At 50.6% G+C, this 20,764-nt stretch overlaps 1 protein-coding gene across 2 annotated transcripts in view; it reads right to left on the reverse strand.

The window, feature by feature from the left end:
* Positions 1 to 20,764, reverse strand: part of Rgs10 (regulator of G protein signaling 10) — a 44,088-nt gene that overhangs the window by 8,205 nt on the left and 15,119 nt on the right. For both annotated transcript variants that reach the window (XM_006976999.4, XM_015995898.3), the window contains exons 2-4: positions 19,301 to 19,419; positions 17,294 to 17,380; positions 5,573 to 5,716 (exon numbers count right to left, since the gene is read on the reverse strand). In XM_006976999.4, the coding sequence (XP_006977061.2) occupies positions 5,573 to 5,716; positions 17,294 to 17,380; positions 19,301 to 19,419 (350 nt within the window). The remainder of the gene's footprint in view (positions 1 to 5,572; positions 5,717 to 17,293; positions 17,381 to 19,300; positions 19,420 to 20,764) is intronic.

The raw sequence follows: 20,764 nt of genomic DNA on the forward strand, positions 1-20,764 counted from the left end.
CCAGGAAGTGATGGGCTGAGACAGGGATGGGGAAGAGGGCCAGCACCAGGCCAAGGGCCAGTGATAAGCCATGGTTAGGAAGCCAAAGCCACCAGTTGACCCTCCAGTGATAGAGGTGGCTCTGTACTGAGTCATGTGCACTTTCTAGCCTAGATAGGAGAGGGCAGGGCAGCCAGGGCTGGGCATTACCATAGCCCAGGATCCAACAAGGCCCCACCCCATCCCACATCACTCAGATACTCTGTAGGGACAATGACCTCCCCAACAACACACCCAGCCAACACCTGCCTCAGAGCCTTTGCACTGCCTTCTCCTGGAACATCCTGCCTCCCAGAGCTCTTCCGGTATTTGCTGCCTTTCAGGGTTCTGGCCTCTCCAGGGACCAAGGGATCCTACTGGCCCCTTCTAAGCCCATCTCTCGGCTGTGTTTCCTTCTCAGCATTCATCTTTGTCCTGTGGATGGACAGGAGCTGACTTCCTTAGAGCACAAAGAGCTCTTAGCAGAGTCACTGAAGAAGCCGAGTGACTGGAAGGGAGACACCTTCCTTCCTGCTTCTGCCTCCCTTCCTGGGTCTCATGAAGCACAGCTTCCAGCACCCGACTACAGTACCCAAGAGATGCACACAGCACAACCTCCACCTCTCTCCTCATCAGTCACCCCTGGGCAGACAGATGAGCCAAGCTTAGAAATTAAATCAGGAAGTCATCTCTCCCCTTATTCCGGGGTGGGGGTGGGGAACTTTCCCAGGTAAGAGAGTTAAGCCCCTCACTTCTCTTGCTTTCACTGAAAGTCAGCTTACTAACACGCCCAGTGCACTCTTCACACGATACACTGACCATCGCTGGCTTCTGCTTGGTGTCTTGGGAGCGCCGTTACCGTCCTGGAGTACAGAGGAGCCCACACTGCGGTGTGTGGGAACATGGGGGGCCCCGTGTGTTCTGGCCCCAGATCACCGTGCTGTGGTTAATGCTCAGTGTCATTGTCTGCCTGCACCCCGGTTGTAGGCCTTGCTTTCTGCCATCCAGCCCCTACCAGTATTTCACTTCAAATCTGCTCTGAACTAGAGAACCTGTTAGAACTGTCTGTGAACCAAGAGTTGGCAGAACCCGAGTAAAGGACCCAAGAGGCTCTTCTAAGGGTGCAGGGATGCGGGGCCATCTAATCTGAGCTGGAGGATGTTCGCTTTGCTTTCAGCACCAGCTGTGTCCTATGAAAGCCATGCTGCCCCACCATGCTCCCCGAGAGCATCAGAACGAGGCCACGTTATGAGTGGCTGGCCACCTAAAGCTTTCCTGGTGACAATGGCTGAAAGCGGAGGTTAGCAGCCTCTTCCGATAGGCCTACCTTGAGCCACACGGTGGTCGTGGTGAAGCCGAAACTGTGACCGAGGCTTAGTGAGACCTTGAATTTATAAATGGGGGTGGGGGGCTCAGTCAACAAAGCGCTTGCCGAACAAGCACAAGGACCTGAGTTCCGATTCCCAGCACCCACCTAAGAGTTGGGCATGGTGACACATGTCTGTCAGCCCAGCACCAGAGAAGTACAGACAAGAGGGTCCCTGGCCAGCCAGTCTAGTCCAATCCGTGAGGTCCACGCCAATGAGAAAGACTCTTGCAAAAAATAAGGTGGGAATCAACAGAGGAAGACACTCAATGTTGACCTCTGGCCTCTACAGGCAACACATACACAAATGTGTGGGTGTGTGGGTGTGCATATAAATAAGTAAATAAAAACGTTTTTAAAATCTTGGGGTCTCCATCACATCTCCCTCTAACTTAATGGCCCTCGCTTAAGAAAGCAGGGTCCTCAAAGAGGCTTTGTGGGAGCAAAGACTGTGGGTGATGCTGAGCCCCTTTGTGTCTCGGGCCCCGACAGAGATTTCCAACATGAAGCAAAGCTCAGGTGCCTTGGGGACTCTCCCCACCTCCAGGAAACCAGCACAGGCTGCACAAGCAGTGCTCTGCTTCCACAAGAAAACAAAAGCTGACCATGTGCCAAGCTGTCCTTGCCTGTCACAGTTCCCTAAGAAATAGAATGGGATGACAGGCATGGTGCTATGGCAGACTGGATTTAAACCATGTGGGGAGATGGGTACAGGTTACACATCATCTACCACTGCTTGGCAGGAAGATATAAGAGCATGTGTGTAGCAGGAGGGTTCCTGCAACCCGCCACTGCTGTGGAATATTATTTTAAGGTGTGTTACTTTTGTTTATGTTGCATTTGTTTAACTCTGTGAAGCTGCATCACTTTGTCTAAAACACCTGGTGGTCTAATAAAGAGCTGAACGGCCAACAGTGAGGCAGGTGAAGGGATAGGTGGGGCTGGCAGGCAGAGAGAATAAATAGAAGGAGAAATCTGGGAGGAAAAGAGACGGAGGGGTGAAAAGAGAAGACGTGGTCAGAGAAAGAGGAGAACTCTGGGGGTCAGCCACCCAGCTACACATCGAGTCACAGAGTAAGAGAGCAGGAAAAGCCCAGAGGCAAAAGGTGGAGGGGATAATTTAAGTTAAAAGCTGGCTAACAACAAGCCAAGTTAAGGCCAGGTATTTATAATTAAGAATAAGCCTCCATGCGTGATTTATTTGAGAGCTGGGTGACGGCGCCCCCCTTCCAAAAAGAGAGTAAAAGAGCAAAAACAAGCAAGTCTCCAGAGATACCAAGGGATGGGATGGGGTTTCTCATCCACCCATCTATACCTTAGAAGGACAATTACTCTCTCTCTCTCTCTCTCTCTCTCTCTCTCTCTCTCTCTCTCTCTCTGCTTCACAACAGGATATAAGCACTTCCTTTACAGTCAAACTTTGAACCGCACTGGTAATGAGTGTAGTGGCGTGCATTATTTATAGAACATGAAAGATGGGCATCTCGAGATGGAATGCTGGTTAGTGACTATCTCCAGGTGAGATCACGGTGGGGGGGGGGGGCGTGCCTTCAATAGACTTTTGTTCCCAAGTGCCTTTTACTATCAGGTAGATAGGAAAGTATTTTTAAAACTTTTGTCACTTAGCCAGGTGTGGTGGTGGCACACACCTGTGACCCTGGCATTTGTGTGGCAGAGGAATGAAGTTTGAGGCCAAACTTTGCCTCAGAATAACAACTATGTTGTCATTCAAGAAAGAAAAAGAAATCGCCTTTTCTGCCATGTGTCTCCTCTCTGTGCCAGCCAGCCCCACCCCCCAAGCCCCATTCCCACCCCAAGCAGACACTTGCCTGGGCTCTGTGCAGATCACAGCAGCTGGCTCTACTTTGGATGTCTTGTGGGGATCTTTGGCACTGCGTGCAGGCCACTGTGTGGAATCCCACCAGCCTCTCTCCTCTCATTCCCACCTTGGTCTCTGGAGCCCCATAAAACAACTGTCTGTTCACATGCTCTCTGAACTCCCTCTGTCCCCAGGGTATCATGGGCCTCTGCCAGGCAGAGAAGCTGCCCTTGAACTAGAAGGCAGTGAAGGCTAGGAGGGATGCAGAGCAGCCGTGGCTTTGGAAGGCAGGCGGATGGAAAATCGGCCTCTAGCAACTTTGACTATCTGAGTGACTTAACTAATAAGCCATTACACCTCCTTGAGCCTCGCTTCTGCTGTCAACAAAATGAGGCTAAGAACACTCGTCGGAGAACAGATGAGAGTTCACGCCAAGGGAGACAACAGCTCTCGGGGTGGTCCAGCAGCAGTGGGCACTGTTGCTGCAGATAATGTAGAATTTAATAGCTGGCTAAGCTCTCAACAGCGGATGTATTTTAAAGCGCCCGACAGAGCCTTTTAGAAGATCCTGAGGGCCAGCATAGACAGAAGTGCCCACATGGCTACGGTCACAAAAACTGCCTTTCCCTGTCTGCCCCTCTCTCCCAAACCTATGCCCATAGCTCAAAGCGACTCCCGCAGAAGGCCTTAATAAGTCCCCCCAGAGACCCAGACAGAGTTCCTTCAACGGCCAGATTGGGTTCAGAATTTACGTGGATCTACAGCCCCACTGTGTCAGTTGGAAACTATTCTCAAAGTGCTTCTGCTTGTATTTCTGCCAGGTGTTTTGTTTTCTATCAGATGATGAGCAAAGATGAGGCCTCACCGTGGCTGGGACATCCTCTAGACCAGTGGTTCGCAGCCTCCCTAAAGCTGCGACCCTTTAATCCAGTTCCTCATATTGTCATGATCCCTAACCATAAAATCATTCCGTTGCTACTTCATAACTGTAATGTTGCTGTTGTTGTGAATCAAAATGTAAATAGCTGATATGTGAGCTCCCCCCACCCAAAAGGGGTCATGACCCACAGGTTGAGAACCGCTACTCCAGGCTCTAGGCACCAGGTGATCAAAAAGCCCCTCCCCGAAGGCAAAAACCTTAGTTAGGCAACACACAGAAGTCTCCACACCGTACAGCCTTAGACCTGCAAAACCAGCCTTCCCTGGGAACACGGGGAGGTGGTCCCACACCACACATGACCTACAGCTCTGAACAGTTAACCCTGGGAGTGGGACCCACCACCAGTTTTAACGCACCCTTCATGTGACTGGGTTACTCACGTTGGAGGGGCCTCTATGTGAGTGGCCTCCTCAGGACAGGCAGTGAGGCAGGTGTTTGTGTATTTGTACAAAAACAGCTCGAGGCGGAGCGGCAGTGGCGCATGACTTTAATCCCAGCACTCAGGAGGCAGAGCCAGACAGATCTCTGTGAGTTCGAGGCCAGCCTGGTCTACAAAGCAAGATCCAGGACAGGCACCAAAACGACACAGAGAAACCCTGTCTTGAAAAACCAAATTAAAAAAAAAAAAAAAAAAAAAAAAAAAAGGCTCGAGGTTCCCTGATACTTTGAATCCTCGTGGACGTTTCCAGCATCTTCTATTTCTACCTTCAACAGCTGTTCCATGTCACTTCTTCAGCAGGGGTCCCTTAGCCTCGATCCGCCTTCTTGGTAGAAGTGTACCCTTGACCCCGTGTGGACGTCACATTTCACAGCAGGGTGTAGATGTGCACACACATTTTTAAATCCAGGTCTGAATTTCAGGTCACATCCCTTGTGTCTAGTGACATTTATTGACTATTCCTCGTAAGAAATTCTGCCAGAAAACTTAAGATTTACCTCTTTAACATGTCCGTTTTTAAACTTACCTCTTCTGGTTCTAAGTGGAATATACTGCAAAATTCTCCTTTTGTCTTTATGACCAAGAGGCCACATTATAAATTTCCTGACAGCTCTGGGCCACTGGCAGTGAGGGAGCGGTTTGGCCATTTGTACAAACACAGCCACAGATTCCCTGCCGCTGCTGCAAGGCTGGCCCAACTGTCCCTCCCGTCGGTGGTTGTCACATTTCTTTAACCTGTGTCCCTCAGACAGACCTAGCCTCCCATCTCATCCAGTGGTTCAGATGGTGCCCAGAACAAGAGTCAACACAGTCCAAATTCAGAACCGAGGGTTCCCCAGCCTTCATCAATCAGGGCTCAGTAACCTCAGCCACCACAGCTGGATGAGGTATTTCCTGGGGAATGTGGCATTTCCCTGAAGAATTCCCCCAGGCCTGGAGTGAACATCCATAGCTTTTCAGATCAAGGCACGAGCAAGGAGGTCACGTTACCTGTTCCTGCAGCTTCTGGAACATCAGAGGGTGCGGTTCTTCCAGGATCTGTTCAGACAGCCGAGACTGCCCCTCCACGTTGACTTGCGAAGTGGCCTTATTGGACAGGAAGGTCATGTAGATCTCCCTGGCCTTTACCTGCATCTGGAGAAGACAGAGAAGCTGGACTGTTACCCACCAGAACAGCCTTTCCTGGCCTGAAGCCAGCTCCACCCTCCAGCCAGCCCTGGAAGAACTACAGCTGGGAGCTATTGCTGTCCAGAGCCAAGCTCCCTGAGAGGGCCCCCAGCAGCCTGGCCTATCCCATACCTACTAATGCCTATCCCATACCTACTAATGCCTACCCCATACCTACTAATGCGTCTGCAGCCAAGCCTCCCAAAACAAAATTGCTACACTGATCATTCAAAAACAATAGCTGGGCGGTGGTGGCACACGCCTTTAATCCCAGAACTCAGGAGGCAGAGCCAGGCGGATCTCTGTGAGTTCGAGGCCAGCCTGGGCTACCAAGTGATTTCCAGAAAAGGCACAAAGCTACACAGAGAAACCCTGTCTCGAAAAACCAAAACCAAAAACAAACAAACAAACAAAAAAAAAAACAATAAAAATGACATTCGACTGTGACTCAGGACCATCCTGTGAAACCTTCAAATTCAGAGTTCATGGAAACGTTACTTGGTCTTGAGGGGGAATGAAGTACTCGCTGGCCAAAGTTCCAACCTGAATGAACCTTGGAACTGATTAGCTACATGAAGGAAAGCAGCCACAGAGGCTGCATGCTGTAGAATCTTGTTCATGGGGAAACACCTAGAATGTGCAGAGCCCCAGAAACAGAAAGATTAGTAGTTGCTCAGGGATTGTAGAGGAAGAAATGGGGATGAAGGTGAGGTGGGGAGCACAAGGAACAGCTTAGCCACCTGGGACTTCACTCAGTTTGAGACAGATACACACCCTTCTTCCAATAATGCATTGGCAGCCTAGGGCTTTCACCTGCGTGTGCTCTGCGCACACACACCGCCATCCTAACAATGCGCCTAGTGACCTAGGACCCCACCTGCACTGAGCTGGACAAACAGCCTCCAAACTCCATTCAGGTTTCCGTTCACTCACACTCCAGTCCTAACCAGGTACACTGGTTGGGGGCCATCCTGTCCTGAACTAGTTTTGGGTAGATGAGCAAAAGAGCAGACTGTGTCCTCTAAGTGAATTTTTAGAGAGAATCCTCTATGTACCACCCTATGCCTATGTACAACCCAGTGTGCATAAGATTCAGATCAGATGCATTATGGGAAGAGATAAGCACAGTAAAAGTTGTACCTTAGAACATGTCAATCAAAATAGAGAACCACCCATGCACAGCCCTTAGTAACCAGCTCCTCCTTCCTCTAGACCCCATCAAAGTAATCCCATTCAGTAACCTGGGGCCCCTGAATACACTCTCACTCATGTGACCTGCTGTCTGTCTGTCTGTCTGTCTGTCTCTCTCTCTCTCTCTCTCTCAAGACAGAGTCTCAATCTAGCTCTGGCTGTCCTGGATCTCACTCTGTAGACCAGGCTGGCCTTGAACTCACAGAGATCCGCCTGCCTCTGCCTCCCGAGTGCTGGGGTTAAAGGCGTGCGGCACCGCCCCAGTCTCTGCTCACTCTGGGCAGAGCAGTTCTCCCTGAGGGGTACCACAGCCCCACTGTGGAGAGGTTTCCTTGCTACTGCTCAGTCCTTCTGCACCTTTATTTCAATTCCTCGACTGAGAACGCGGAAACGCCTGGACTAGACTCTGAACGCCCGGAACAAAGGATGATGGTCACGAGGATTTCCTTTGGAGTTTTGAAAGGATTTGGGATCGAGTAAGTGGCTGTGTCTTAAATGAAGTTTTTTATTACGAGTGTTTTGCCAGGACAAACGAAGTCCCGTGAAACCACACACGCACACGCACACGCACACGCACGCACAAGCACACACACACATGCATGTACCGTGGCCATCACCTGCTGTACCGCAGACACAGTAGGCCTGTTCCCTCCCCTTAACTTCTTGGTCTTCCTGTTAATGCTGGTTTCCTGGTGAGGACCAGGGCCAGGACAGGTGACATCAGGACTATCTAATTCCAGACTTCAGTCCTACTCAGGTCCCATGAGGTTCCCTGAGCTCTCCAGGGCACATGGCTTGTCAGTCTTCCAGAAGAGGGCGTTTTCCTTCAAGTAACTAAACATTAAGTGTAAGTAATGCGGAGAACACTCGCTGTGTGCCCAGAAGTCCCTAGCGCAGCCCCCCTGGAAAGCATGGTGGTATCCCAGAGGCAGCGCCAATGAGGTAGTCACTCATCTGTACTCTCCTGGCACGGAGAACTCTGGCAGCGTGGTGACCCACCCCATGGCGGGAGCCACTGAGAACCCTGACAGGGCCGCGACCTTCTCTGATGGAAGGAGCCGACTCTACAGTATGCACCGTCTCCCGAGAGCCTCGGGCAGCAGACTCGGCCCTCTCCACCAGAACCTCCCTTGAGGCCCCCCTTTCTTGAAAAGGAAGGACGTGTGTGTGCACCTGCCTCCCCACAGCCGAGATAGCTACTGTGTGAAGCGCAGCTCTCAGGCCCCCCCATCTGACCCCACGGAGCAAGGCAGTGGAGAGATTGCCTTTAGTGTGCAGCACACAGCTGTGGTTTGTGGAGGAGATGGGGGAGGTCAGGAGGCCCGAAGAAAACACTTTTCTCCCAGAGAGGCCCTCAGCTTCTAAGGATGCTTGCAGAGCTTGGCTGAGGGAAAAACAGACTCTGAAAACTTCGGGTTTTCAGAAAATCCCTGGAAGTTTCCAATTAGTAGTGCTTGACAACAGAAAAAAAAAATGAGCTTATTCCATGCCAGGGGCTAGAAGGCAAGAGACCCCATGAGGCCGAGGCCTGACTAATACCTCTGCTGGTACAGGAAGAGAGCCTAGGTGGGGTCACCACTCAAAGCCCTGTGTCTGTTCTTTCTTGACTACAGGAGCAATTAATTAATGTCAAACTCAAAGACATAGGAGCCTCTTAAGATAAATACGACTATTTCCAGGATAGGCCTGGGGACCATCATGAGGCCCAGAACAGCAGTTTGGAACCTCATGTCTCTCAAAGACCCACTGGCTCTACAGAGCCATGAGCCTCTCCTGCCACTGGCATTCTGTCAGAGGGAGCATTTTTGGAAACCCACTTCCTGTTTTAAAGTTACTTCATGAAAGTAGAATTTCAGTCGGCCAGATGAGCAAACTGCATTCGAAAGTCTGCAGGCCTCCCCTCCCCAAGACATCCACAGGCATGCGGACGCTCTGCCATGCGTGGATGCACACACACGGCCCACATGAATTCAGGCAATCTTGAGTGGTTCTGAAAATGAGACATGCAAGCAAGCAGCTTGAGACGCCAATCTGGGGGCAGGTGGCGCAGGGGAGAGGAAGCAGGTGCCAGGGCTGCAGATGTCCAAACCCTGGCTCTCAGCCAGCGCTCTCCTATCAGCTGCCCTTCGCCGGCCCCTGAGAACGGGATGAGTCCCTGTGCTGACCCAGCGAGGGTGACAGAATGAGTGAGCTGCAGAGTCTATCTGGGCTAGGATAGGAAGTGTGACCGAAACGGGAAGCTCTGGGGCTGCTGACCACAGGCCAGTCACGGGAAGGCCTGGTGTCCAGGCTGAGAACACTGAACACAAAAGAAGAACTGGCCACTTGAGCTATTCTGGTAGGTTTTTCCAGAGTTGTGTTAACCCTCTTCTAGCTGCTGTAAGAATAAGAACAGGAGGTGGAGGCGGCTCTGGTCCAGCCGCCGCCCACACCATAGTCCTCCCTTCCCTGAGAAAGGCAGATGTGTCCACTCTCTGACACCGAAGCCAGCTCCTTCCAGACACAAGCCAGCGCCTCGCCTGCCTTCGGGTTCGACAACGCCTGGTTTGCAGCAATGCTGGGAAGGAAGTCGGCCCTCGATTTCCACTCCCAACCAAAGTCGGTTTAATAGAAGTGAATTCACTTCCCTCACAGCCCCAGACACCCATCTACTCAGAACAGCAAAGTAATGGGTTGCCGGGCACTCAGGAGGTGCCGTGTGGTCTCTTCTCCCCCATTAGGGCACACGCTGGTCCTCCGCCGCTGTAAAAGCTTTTACAGCCTCCTCACTCCCAATTTCAACAGATGCATCTCAAGAGAAGAGTCCTCCCACCCACTCTCTCCCCCTTCTCAGCTGAATCCTGCGTCTCAGGCCACGGTGCCTGGGGGCTCATGGCTGCTTCTGATTGCTAAGCCCCTCCGGGGATCTCCGCTGGATGCCTCTCTGGCTCCAGTCCCATCTACCTTGCCTGCCTGCCTGCCTCCTTCACCAGAGAGCCCTGCTCTCTCAAGAGTCTCCCATTCTGTCTTTCTCTTTCACCGGGCCCTGTGCTCTCCCAGCCCCTCCCTAAATTTGAGTCCTGCCTTGGATTCTGTAACTGTGTGCTCTCTGGTGAGACTTTCTCAAATCAATTAATTAAAATAAAAATAAAAAAAAGACTGTTTCCTGCCCTTTTTTGAGGACTGGAGTTTGGATCCCAGCACCCAGCCTGGGTGGCTCACAGCACTTGTAACTCAAGCTCCGGAGATCCAATGTCTCCTTCTGACCTCCACAGCCATACACACACACACACACACACACACACACACACACACACACACACACACACAGCATATACTCACACAGACACAGCTTCATAGATATACATAAAAAGACATTCTCATCCTAGGTGAAAGCTCCTAACAGATTTTTAACTGCTATTCCAGGGTTTGACTTCTCTTGGCTTCCGTGAGTACCCCATGGTGCGCAAACACACATGCAGACCCACACTCGTCCACATAAAATAGAGGCAGACACACACTCGTGCACATGAAATAGAGATAATTGTTTTAATGGGGGGCCGAGGGGTGCCGGAGAGATGAGTCAGCAGTTAAGAGCACTTGTGTTTCCTCCAGGTTCAATTCCCATCACCCGCACGGCGGCTCATAACCACTTCAGTTCCGGGAGATCTGAGGCCCTCCTCTGACCTCCACGGGCACCAGGCACTCATGTGATGCAGTTACAAATGTGGGTACAAAACATTCACATATCAAGTGAATACGTCTAATAAAGATAACTTTAAAGATGGGATTCGGGGCTCAGCTCACCGGGAGAGCGCTTGGGTCCTCAGCTCCGAAAGTGAAAATAAAATAAATTGAGTGAGGGGGGCCCCAGAGAATGAGAGCAAGGAGGGCCTGCCAGGATGAACACAGGGGTCAAGGTGAGCTCCAAATACAGACCCCCCAGCAGAGCCTTCCCGGCCCGCTGAACAGAAATGTGCCATTTACGAACGCATCAGGCTTGCAGCCCACTGGGAAGGGACTGAAGGGCCCCTGTCTTGGGAAAAAAAACAAAAAAAAACACAAAAGCAAGGAAAGTCCAAAAGGACCATCTGAAGATGAAGTTGGGATCTTTAAAAATAAATAAATAAATAAATAAATAAATAAATAAATAAATAAATAAATAAATGTAGGAATCAAGATCCAAAGAGATGAAAGAGAGGAAAGAAAAAAACTGCAATGAAGATCTCAACTCAGGGGAAAAGGGCCTTCACAGGAAACAAACAAACAAAAACATGGTGGCAGGCACCCATAGGAAGGAGGACCGCTTGAGGCCAAGAGTTCAAGGTTAGCATGGGCAGTGGAGTGAGAACTTGTCTGTGGAAGATCACTGGGACTTGCGGTCCAGCCTAGCTGGAGACCGATGAGCTCCAGGTCCAGTGAGAGACCGTGTTTCCATAGAATGAGGCGGAGGATGATGGCACCTGGCATCCTCCTCTGGTCCCACACGTTCGTCAAACATGCCACCACCACCACCAGACCCTGTCTCCCGTGGGAGGAAGGGGGGAAGGGAGGAGGGAGGGGGCGGCTGGTGTTTTATTAGCGCACTGGCTGGGCTCCCCAGGCCTGCACCCGGGCAGCTCCATCTTGCAGGGAGAGGCAGAGGCAGTGGGCAGCAATCACAGGGGCCAGCATCACACTGAGTTCCTAAGGTGCAGCGTGGACCCTGCTACTCCCATGGGGAAAATGGACTAAAATTTCACATCCGAGGCTGTGGTCAGAGAGACAGTACCCAAACTAGATGGCCCCTGAGTTCTGGAGGGTACTGAGGGTGAAGGCCATGTGCCCTTCTTTTGTAACCCACTCACTCATGGAGAACAAACTTCTTTTAAGGATCCTTTTAAACACCTTTTAAAAAAAAAAAAAAAAAAACACCCAAATACAGCCAGGTATGAGATCAAGTTGTAGTGTTAAACAAAATATACCAAAATAATAATAATAATAGTACCACAGACTCCCATAACTGTAAGCTTTGAAATACTACTAAAATACAAGGGATTGTCATATTTAAATGCTGGTACAGCTCTCAGAGCTGTGAACACTGGACACTGGTCTCTACCCTACCTCCCTGCCCCATTCTCCATGTGGCCTGTATGATGCCAGGTACTTTTCAATGCTTACCACACAGTAAACAGGCTCAGTGTACATGAGCTGACTGATGAATGAGTGAATGAGAGAATGAATGAATGGCTGGATGAATTCAGAGTTAGCCCAAAAAATGAGTACCATGTTGGAGCTTTCTCTGGAGTTCTTTTTAAAGATTTATTCCCATCTTTAATTATCTGTATATGTAGGGGGATTGTGCACATATTCGCGGGTGCCCACAGAGGCCAGAGGCATCGCATCCCCTGTAACTGGAGTTACACATGGTTGTGAGCCACCTGACAGGGACGCTGGGAACCGAACTCTGGTCCTCTGGAAGAGTAGACTGGGCTCTGAACTGCTGAGCCGTCTCTCTAACGCCATCTCTGTGGTTTTATAAATGCTGAATTACTCTGGAAGCTAGGCATACATCCCATGCTAACTCATAGGGCCCACAAGAGAACAGTTTTCAACCACAGAGGGATGGAAGGTGCTAACTACAGATACATGGAAGGTATGGCAGGTATAAGAAACAAAGAAAACCTGAGGACAGGAGGCGAGAAATGTCATTTCCCCAGTTTCCCAAAAGTCCTCAATATTCCCTTGATGCATGCAAGGTTGGACCTCCCTAAGCCATGGCCTTTCTTTGCCCAGTAGCTTGCCAGGTCACAGTGGAGCACAGACCAGGGAAGACAATCAAGACTGTTCTACTCTTCCGGGCTTCAAAGAGTTAAAAGTCCCGGCGGGCTAGAATGTATGCTCATCTATCAAGCCCATTGCCATGGCCAGGCTTCAGGACAAGGTGAGAGTCCAGCCTGAGTGGAGGGCACGCCTTCATCCCACAGAGAAGAAGAGACACATGGTGTGCCCGACACAGGTCTAGATGCTTGGATAATACAGAAAGGGAGAAAAACAAAGATGCCTGAACTCGTGAGCATGAGAGACAGAAAGACAGACTACAAAAGATGGAGAGGTAAATTACATGAGGTGCTCAGCGTAAACAAGTGTGATATTCACTGAGGAGAGGCTCGGTGGTGAAGCCCTTGCCACACAAGTGTGAGCACCAGAATTCAAATCCCCGGAACTTACATCTGCCGCTTCCCTGCAATGTCAGGCTGGGAAAGAGAGCCAGTGCGAGCTGGCTAGGGAGACTAGCCATCTGAACCAGCTCTGGGTTTGACTGAGTGACCTTGTCTCGTTGACTAAAGTGGAAGAGTAGGAGGCTATTCTTCACATCAGTCTCAGGCCTCCACATGCACGCTCCCACGTGTACATGAGCACCCACATGTGTGCCTACACACATACAAAAAAAAAAAAAACCTCATGCATACATGCACAACACACACACACACACACACACACACCAAAAAAAAAAAAAAAAAAAAAAAAAAAACAGAAAAGAAAAACAAATCACCAGAATTGTCCCTAAACCAGCAGAGGTTTGAAAGTCTGATTTGCATCGAGCCTCGCAGCTGCCTCAATTGACTGCAGGGAGAGAGAAAGCCTCCCACACTCCCTTTGGGGCAGATGTGGTAAGTTTGATTGTGAAATTCAGTTAGGTGCTTTCTGCAGGGCCGGCCTGCCTCCTCCTCCTCCACTCCTGGAAACCAGTAACTCAGAGCTGACTGCCTCGTTTTGCCTCCCCAGCAGCTGGACCAGGACAGCCTGTGGGCCAGGAGCAGAGGCTGGCTCTGCATGCAGATGCAACACATGGTAGCCTAATATGGGCTGCCACTGACCTCTCAAATCACACCCCTGCATCTGTGAATGATAGCAGCATGAAGGCTCAATGCTGTGGCCTCCACCAAGACCCAGACATGCCAGTGTCACTAGGGGCTCCCCTGTCCCCAGCAGCATCCTGCTGGATAGTTTTTATGTCAGCTTGACACAAGCGACACTCATCTGTAAGGCTGGGGGAGTCTCCATTGATAAAATGCCTCCATAAGTCTGGGGGAGTCTCCATTGATAAAATGCCTCCATAAAGCTGGGCTGGAGACAAACCATAATTTTCTTAATTAGTGACTGATGTGGGAGGGCCCAGCTCACAGTGGGTGGTGTTATCCCTGGGCTGGTAGTCCCGGGTGCTATAAGAAAACCAGCTGCGCAAGCCAGTAAGTGGCACTCCTCCATGGCCTCTGCATCAGCCCCTGCCTCCAGGGTCCTGCCCTGTTTGACGTCCTGTCCTGACTTCCTTCAGTGATGGACTTTGATGTGGAAGTGGAAGCCAAATAAACCTCTCCTCTCCAAGCTGCTTTTGCTTTATCACTGCTCTAGAAACCCTAACGAGCACGGAAATTGGTACCCACAGTGAGGTATCACTGTGACAGACCTGACCATGGGGTTCTGTGGAGGATGCTAGAAAAGCCGCCGAAGGTTCAAAGCTTGGTGAGCTGTTCTGTTGGAGCTTGGAAGAGTGCTGAGAAATGCATAAGATGGAGGCCTGACTTGTCACGCTCCAAAGGAAAGTTTGAGACAAGCATCTTTCTTTCCTTGGGCAGAGGGGGGAGTCAACTCAGCATTCATTATAACACTGGGTTATGTTCCAGACTTGGGGACACAAGCCTTCCAGAGCCCAGTAATGGGGACATGGGGGTGAAGAGAAGGCTGCTGAGTCTAGATTTCCATAGTCTATGACAGAGCAGTGCCACCCAATGCTACATCTGCCACATACAACATTAAGGTCCTGTAGGGACTCTCCAGGGCCATGGCATGAGGTCCCGTCTTGCCATGCACCCCCATTCTCAGATCGGGCCTTACCTACCCTTACCTTCAAACACAGCCCAGTAGACCCCCTGGCAAACAGGACACCCCCCCGCCCCGCTCTTGTCTCCAGGCTGGTCTTCTCATACGCTGTTCCTGCTTCTGGAGTCCCTGGTTCCCTTTCCGCAACCACCATTGCAGGTCTCCGGCTATAACTCACTTCCCAGTAGACCTTGGTTGACTCCCCTGCCCTTAGGCTTCCCACGTCTGGTGTCTACATGCATCACACTTGCAGAGCTTTTAACGAAGCTTATCTGGTTTGTCCAGGAGGTGCGTGTCTCCAGGGCTTTTCACAATGCCTGGCACTGAGCAGGCACTCTGCAAGGACTGGGGCACCCCACAAGAACAGACACACACAGGGCAGGTGTGCAGGGGGCTGGCTGCCTCCAGATCATGGTTTAAGCCCAGCTCTACCCAGGGCCTTGGCTTCCTGTCTGGGCCACAAGGATAGATCTGTTCTCTTGTGGGTCCTCCTCTTGCCTGACCTTCAAAGAACAAGGCAGACGAAGGACATCGCTTGGCCACCTGACTCTGAGCTAGATGTTCATGGTACGATGCTGGTCACACCAGATGCACAAGGCCAGCAAGGAGCAGTGCTTCTCGGAGGCCTGTTCAACGCTGGGGGACAGAGGAGAACGGTGTGTGCTCCTTCCCAGGGGACCTCAACCCTGAAGCCTACCTTTCCAATGCTGGTGCCACCTCCCATTTCCCCACTAAGTCCCTTCTCCAACAAGGATGCCCTGGGGAGAAAACGGCAGAAAGCCGCAGAGGCCGCAGTCATTCCCAGGGGAGCGAGGCCAGCCTGGGAGGCTGAAGCCAGGGGAACCCATCTCAGATTCACTTCTTGTCCATTCCAAGGAGGAAGGCCACAGGCTGCTCCAGCCTGGGAAGAGACCCCTGAAAGGCAGCAGTAAGGTGCCTTCTCCAGGCTGTTTGTCTGCAAACAGTTCATGGCTGCTGGCCCTGGAGAGTCCAGCATTTAGAGACAGAACCTCCAAACCTGGCAGCCTACAAGCTACCTCTGTCTGGAGAGCTGTTCTGTTTGGAGGGCAAGTGTGGTGGTTTCAGTGAGATTGGCCTCCGTAGGCTCATCTATTCGAATGTCTAGTTCCCAGTTGGTAAACTGTATGGGAAGGATTAGGAGGTGCGGCCTTGCTGGAGGAGGTGTGTGACTGGGGGGGTTCAAAAGCCCATGCCAGGACCAGTCTCATTGCGGATCAGGATGTAAACTCTCAGCTACTGATCCAGCTCCATGCCTGCCTGCCTGCCATCTTGCTTCTCACCGTGAGGATTACATACTGACCCTCTGAAACTGCAAGCAATGCTCCCCCCAATTAAATGCTCTTCTTGTATAAGTTGCCTTGGTCATGGTGTCTCTTCACAGTAACAGAACAGTGACTGAGACAGTGAGGTTATAAACTAAAATTAGTTCCAATGTTGACAAATTAGGTGGTTTCACTTTAGAATTACAGGCACAGGCCTGTAATCATAGCTACTCAGATACAGTAGCCTGCTGGGAGTGAGTTCAAGGACAACCTGGACAACTTAGTGAGACCCTGTCAAAAGAGACAAAAGACAGTACAACGAGGCTGGGCACATGTCTCAGTGGAAAATGCTTGCCCAGCATGGACCACACCCTAGATTAAATCCCCAATACCAGAAGGAAAAAAGAAGAATCCAAATGTCCAATCTTGGGAGAAGACTCTATGGGAAGAGGGGTCCCCCAGATCCCAGGGACAGAAGAACAAGGGTAGTGAAGCCGAGGCCTGGAGCTCTCCCAGCAGAAGGCTGAAGACGGAAGCAGCCTGTAGGCATGGCCTTAGGGCCCTCAGGGAGCACTGAATCCAGGTGCTGGAAGCAGGACAGGATATCCTCTGCTGGCCCCCATTCCCCTCACTTCAACAGCCTTGCCCAGAATCCTCACTCTTTCACAGGACTGACGCCCTTTGGTAGCCCTGAGAAAGAGGGAGAGGCCATTTCAGAACCCCACCTGGTCCACCTGTCTGGCACCCATCCTTCGGTGGCTGCTTGAGAACTAAAGGCTACCTCTGGGAGAAGTCAGAAACTTCCTACATAGAATGCCTGACAGCTCCTGGGGGTTCACAAGGAATCACCTGCTGAACAGGGTGCTTTCACAGCCACACATCTGCTAATCATGCCTGACAACACCACTGTCACCTTGGGGAGACACCCTTGTGACTTATTTATGATGAAAACAGTCAACGAAATGACACGCTACAAATAAATGTTCACATCTACTTGGAACATTGGCCTGCTTGAACAGCTCTCTTCAGAAATGGCTAACATGCTCTTTTAAAAACATAAACTGTTAGTATTTGGTCAGCACTAGGTACCAACTGAGGAGCTGAAATCTCCCCTCAGATCTAGTATGAATCAGGACAGTCTGGGCCGTTCCCAGATCCAGGCAACAGGCAGCTGTGACGGCATGACAGGGGGAAAAATTCATCACAAAAGCAGAAGGCAGAGAAGTACCTGCTTCTTGTCCTCCACCTTCTTGAAATCTTCGCATGCTAGCCAAAACAAGACATTTTCTTCACTGAATTCCTTTTTCAGAAATTCCTACATATAAAAAAGGGGGAGAGGAGCCATTTAGCGTTCAGTGCTGAGAAAACACGAGCTTCCTTTCAAAGATGGCATGGCAAAAGCGGACAGAGGAACCTGGTTTAATCATCCCTTGAAAAAACCCCACCCAGAAAAACAAAGAACGTGTTTAATGTTGAAGCGAGAATTTCTTACGCATTTCACCTTAATGGTTTTGACATTGCAGGGCAGAATAAAAATGAAGCGGAGAATCTAGTCGCATTTCTAAGCTGACAATAAATTACCAAAAGTAAATTAAAGTGGAAGATCTATCAGCCCCTTCCAGACACTGTTTAGACAAAGTGCATTCCTCCAAAGCCAGGCCCTTTTTTTAAACAAAAGGAAAGAAAATATTAAGCCTGTCCAAATCCCAGTGACGGAGACCATTTTAAGTTGGAGGTGTGCTTTCCTAGGACTGCTGGTAAAGAGTTAGCGATGGTCAGCTCTGAGGCTGCATTCAAACCTCCCTGGCATCTAGACAATGCTTACAGTTCTACTCTCCACCCCAGGAGCTCCATGAGGACCAGCGACACCTCAGCCCATCACCTAAAAAGCCAAATTGCCAAAGATCGGTGTGACCCTCCAATGAGCAGCATCAGCCCTTCCTGTCCTCCATCAGCCCTTCGCTGTCCATCAGCCCTTCCCTGTCCATCAGCCCTTCCCTGTCCATCATCAGCCCTTCCCTGTCCATCAGCCCTTCCCTGTCTATCATCAGCCCTTCCTGTCCATCATCAGCCCTTCCCGTCCATCATCAGCCCTTCCTGTCCATCATCAGCCCTTCCATCCATCATCAGCCCTTCCATCCATCATCAGCCCTTCCATCCATCATCAGCCCTTCCTGTCCATCATCAGCCCTTCCTGTCCATCATCAGCCCTTCCATCCATCATCAGCCCTTCCATCCATCATCAGCCCTTCCATCTATCATCAGCCCTTCCCTGTCCATCTTCAGCCTTTCTCTGTCCATCATCAGCCCTTCCTGCCCATCATCAGCCCTTCCCATCCATCATCAGCCTTTCTCTGCTCATCATCAGCCCTTCCCTGTCCATCTTCAGCCCTTCCTGTCCATCATCAGCCCTTCCCATCCATCATCAGCCCTTCATTGTCCATCATCAGCCCTTCCCATCCATCATCAGCCCTTCTCTGTTCATCATCAGCCCTTCCCTGTCCATCTTCAGCCCTCCCTGTCCATCATCAGCCCTTCCTGTCCATCATCAACCATTCCCTGTCCATTATCAGCCCTTCCCTGTCCATCATCAGCCCTTCCCTGTCCATCATCAGCCCTTCCTGTCCATCATCAGCCATTCCCTGTCCATCATCAGCCCTTCCCTGTCCATCATCAGCCCTTCCTGTCCATCATCAGCCTTTCTCTGTTCATCATCAGCCCTTCCTGTCCATCATCAGCCCTTCCTGTCCATCATCAGCCCTTCCTGTCCATCATCAGCCATTCCTGTCCATCACCAGCCATTCCCTGTCCACCAGCCCTCCTTTGGGAGATTCCTTCCCCAGCTTCACTTTGTTAGTTACCATCCAGCCTCTCTCAACAGTAGTGATGCATCCAGAGAGGGTCTGAGACTGGAGAGAACAAGCTTTCATGCCAGAGAGACCCAGATCATCCCTGCCAGTCCTGGAAATCCTTCCTCCAGATCCCACACTCACACCCTCCCCCATGACCCCCCTCTCCTTCCCCACTAACTATATGAAAACCAGAGACAGGTTGTATGTCCCTTTGGAAGTCCGAAGTGGTCAGGGGAGGTTCTCAGTGAACAGTTCTTAGTCTCTAGCTGGAGCAGACAGTGTTAAACACTGTCCTTGTCCCTCTGCCCCCACCCTACCCCCATCATACACATAGCTAAGCTTTCCCTGTGACATCAGTTCCAATGAACAATGAAAAGGCAAACCCTAAATCTTGTCACGCCTTCCGGATCTTCCAGAAGATTCTCCAAGGAGGTCGCCCATCTGGCTGTGCTCATGAGGCCTTGCTGACTGCTGCTTGAGCTCCCGTCGTTGTCATGTATATCTACAAAACACAGTTCAGACAGTGTCAGCACCCAAAGGCTCTGTCCTGTGCAGACGGTGCATAGGATATTACTGTAAATCTATACTGCAACGTCATCACCACCATCATCCCCAAACCAACATGTACCAGGGCCTGTCACGGTAGACTCGGTCTGCTGAGGTGGGAGTCACTATTCCCTCTGTTGTTCAGACAAAAACAAAAAACAAAAAACCCAACAACTAAGGTTAAGACCAAAAAAAAAAAAAATGAGGCTCAGAGCAAGGGACCTGCCATTTCTATTACATCCTATTATGTCCGAGTTTGTCCATTGGCCCCGAGTCTCTCTGCAATCCACTTCCCGTGGACCCCTGACTCAGCATCAACTCTTTCCTCTCTGCTTTTGCACAGTTACAGTGACTCCACGGGTCTGAAAGCTCCAAGACCGCAGCGTCTTCTGCGTCTTCCTTACGAGAAGCAGGGCCAGGATGAGGACAATCACACCAGGAGTTGTCAAGATACGGCAGGCATCAAGACAAATATCTTCGTGTAGCACTTTTTTTCTAATTCAAAATGAATGCTCAAAGAATCCATAATGGGCCAGGCGGTGGCGGTGCTGGCAGCGGTGCACACCTTTAATCCCAGTAGACAGAGACAGGTGGATGTCTTTGAGTTCGAGGCCAGCCTGGTCTACAGAGCAAGATCCAGGACAGGCACCAAAGCTACACAGAGAAACCTTGTCTCAAAAAAACAGGGAAAAAAAAAGAATCCATAATGGGACTAGGGATGTGTGTGAGGGGTAGAATGCTTTCCTAGCATGTGCAGAGTCCTGGGTTCTATCCTGAGTCCCAGAACAAAGAAAATTCATGGCAAGCAAATGCCAACATTTTAAAGAAAGCACCACTAGTCTCCACGTTCCCCTTCACCTGGACCTCCTGTGTGGGTTTGTATCTTAGTTTGTATCTAAAGCTCTGTTGTCCGGCTCATCCTGGAGGTCTCCGCAGCAGTTTAGTTTTTTTTTTTATATGTCATATCTCTAAATCTATAGCCAGGGATGTGGCTGAGATGGGAGAGTGCCTGCCTGGCATACACGGAGCCCTGGGTTCCTTCCTTTCCTACACAAAAGCAGCAATGGTAACCCCTGCCTGGGATCCCAGCACTGGGGAGGCAGAGAGATCAGGAGTTCAGTCATCCTTGGCTACACAGTGAGTTCAAAGCTAGCTAGAGAACCATGAGACACTATGAATGAATGAATGAGTGAGTGAGTGAATGAATGAATGAAATATCGCTGACCCTGAGGCAGCCCCCTAACCTGTTAGTGCACAGAATGAATGGATAACTGCATGGGACATCTTACATTAACAGGCTT

Source organism: Peromyscus maniculatus, chromosome 1, assembly GCF_049852395.1.
Source record: "Peromyscus maniculatus bairdii isolate BWxNUB_F1_BW_parent chromosome 1, HU_Pman_BW_mat_3.1, whole genome shotgun sequence".
Lineage (NCBI taxonomy): Eukaryota > Metazoa > Chordata > Mammalia > Rodentia > Cricetidae > Peromyscus > Peromyscus maniculatus.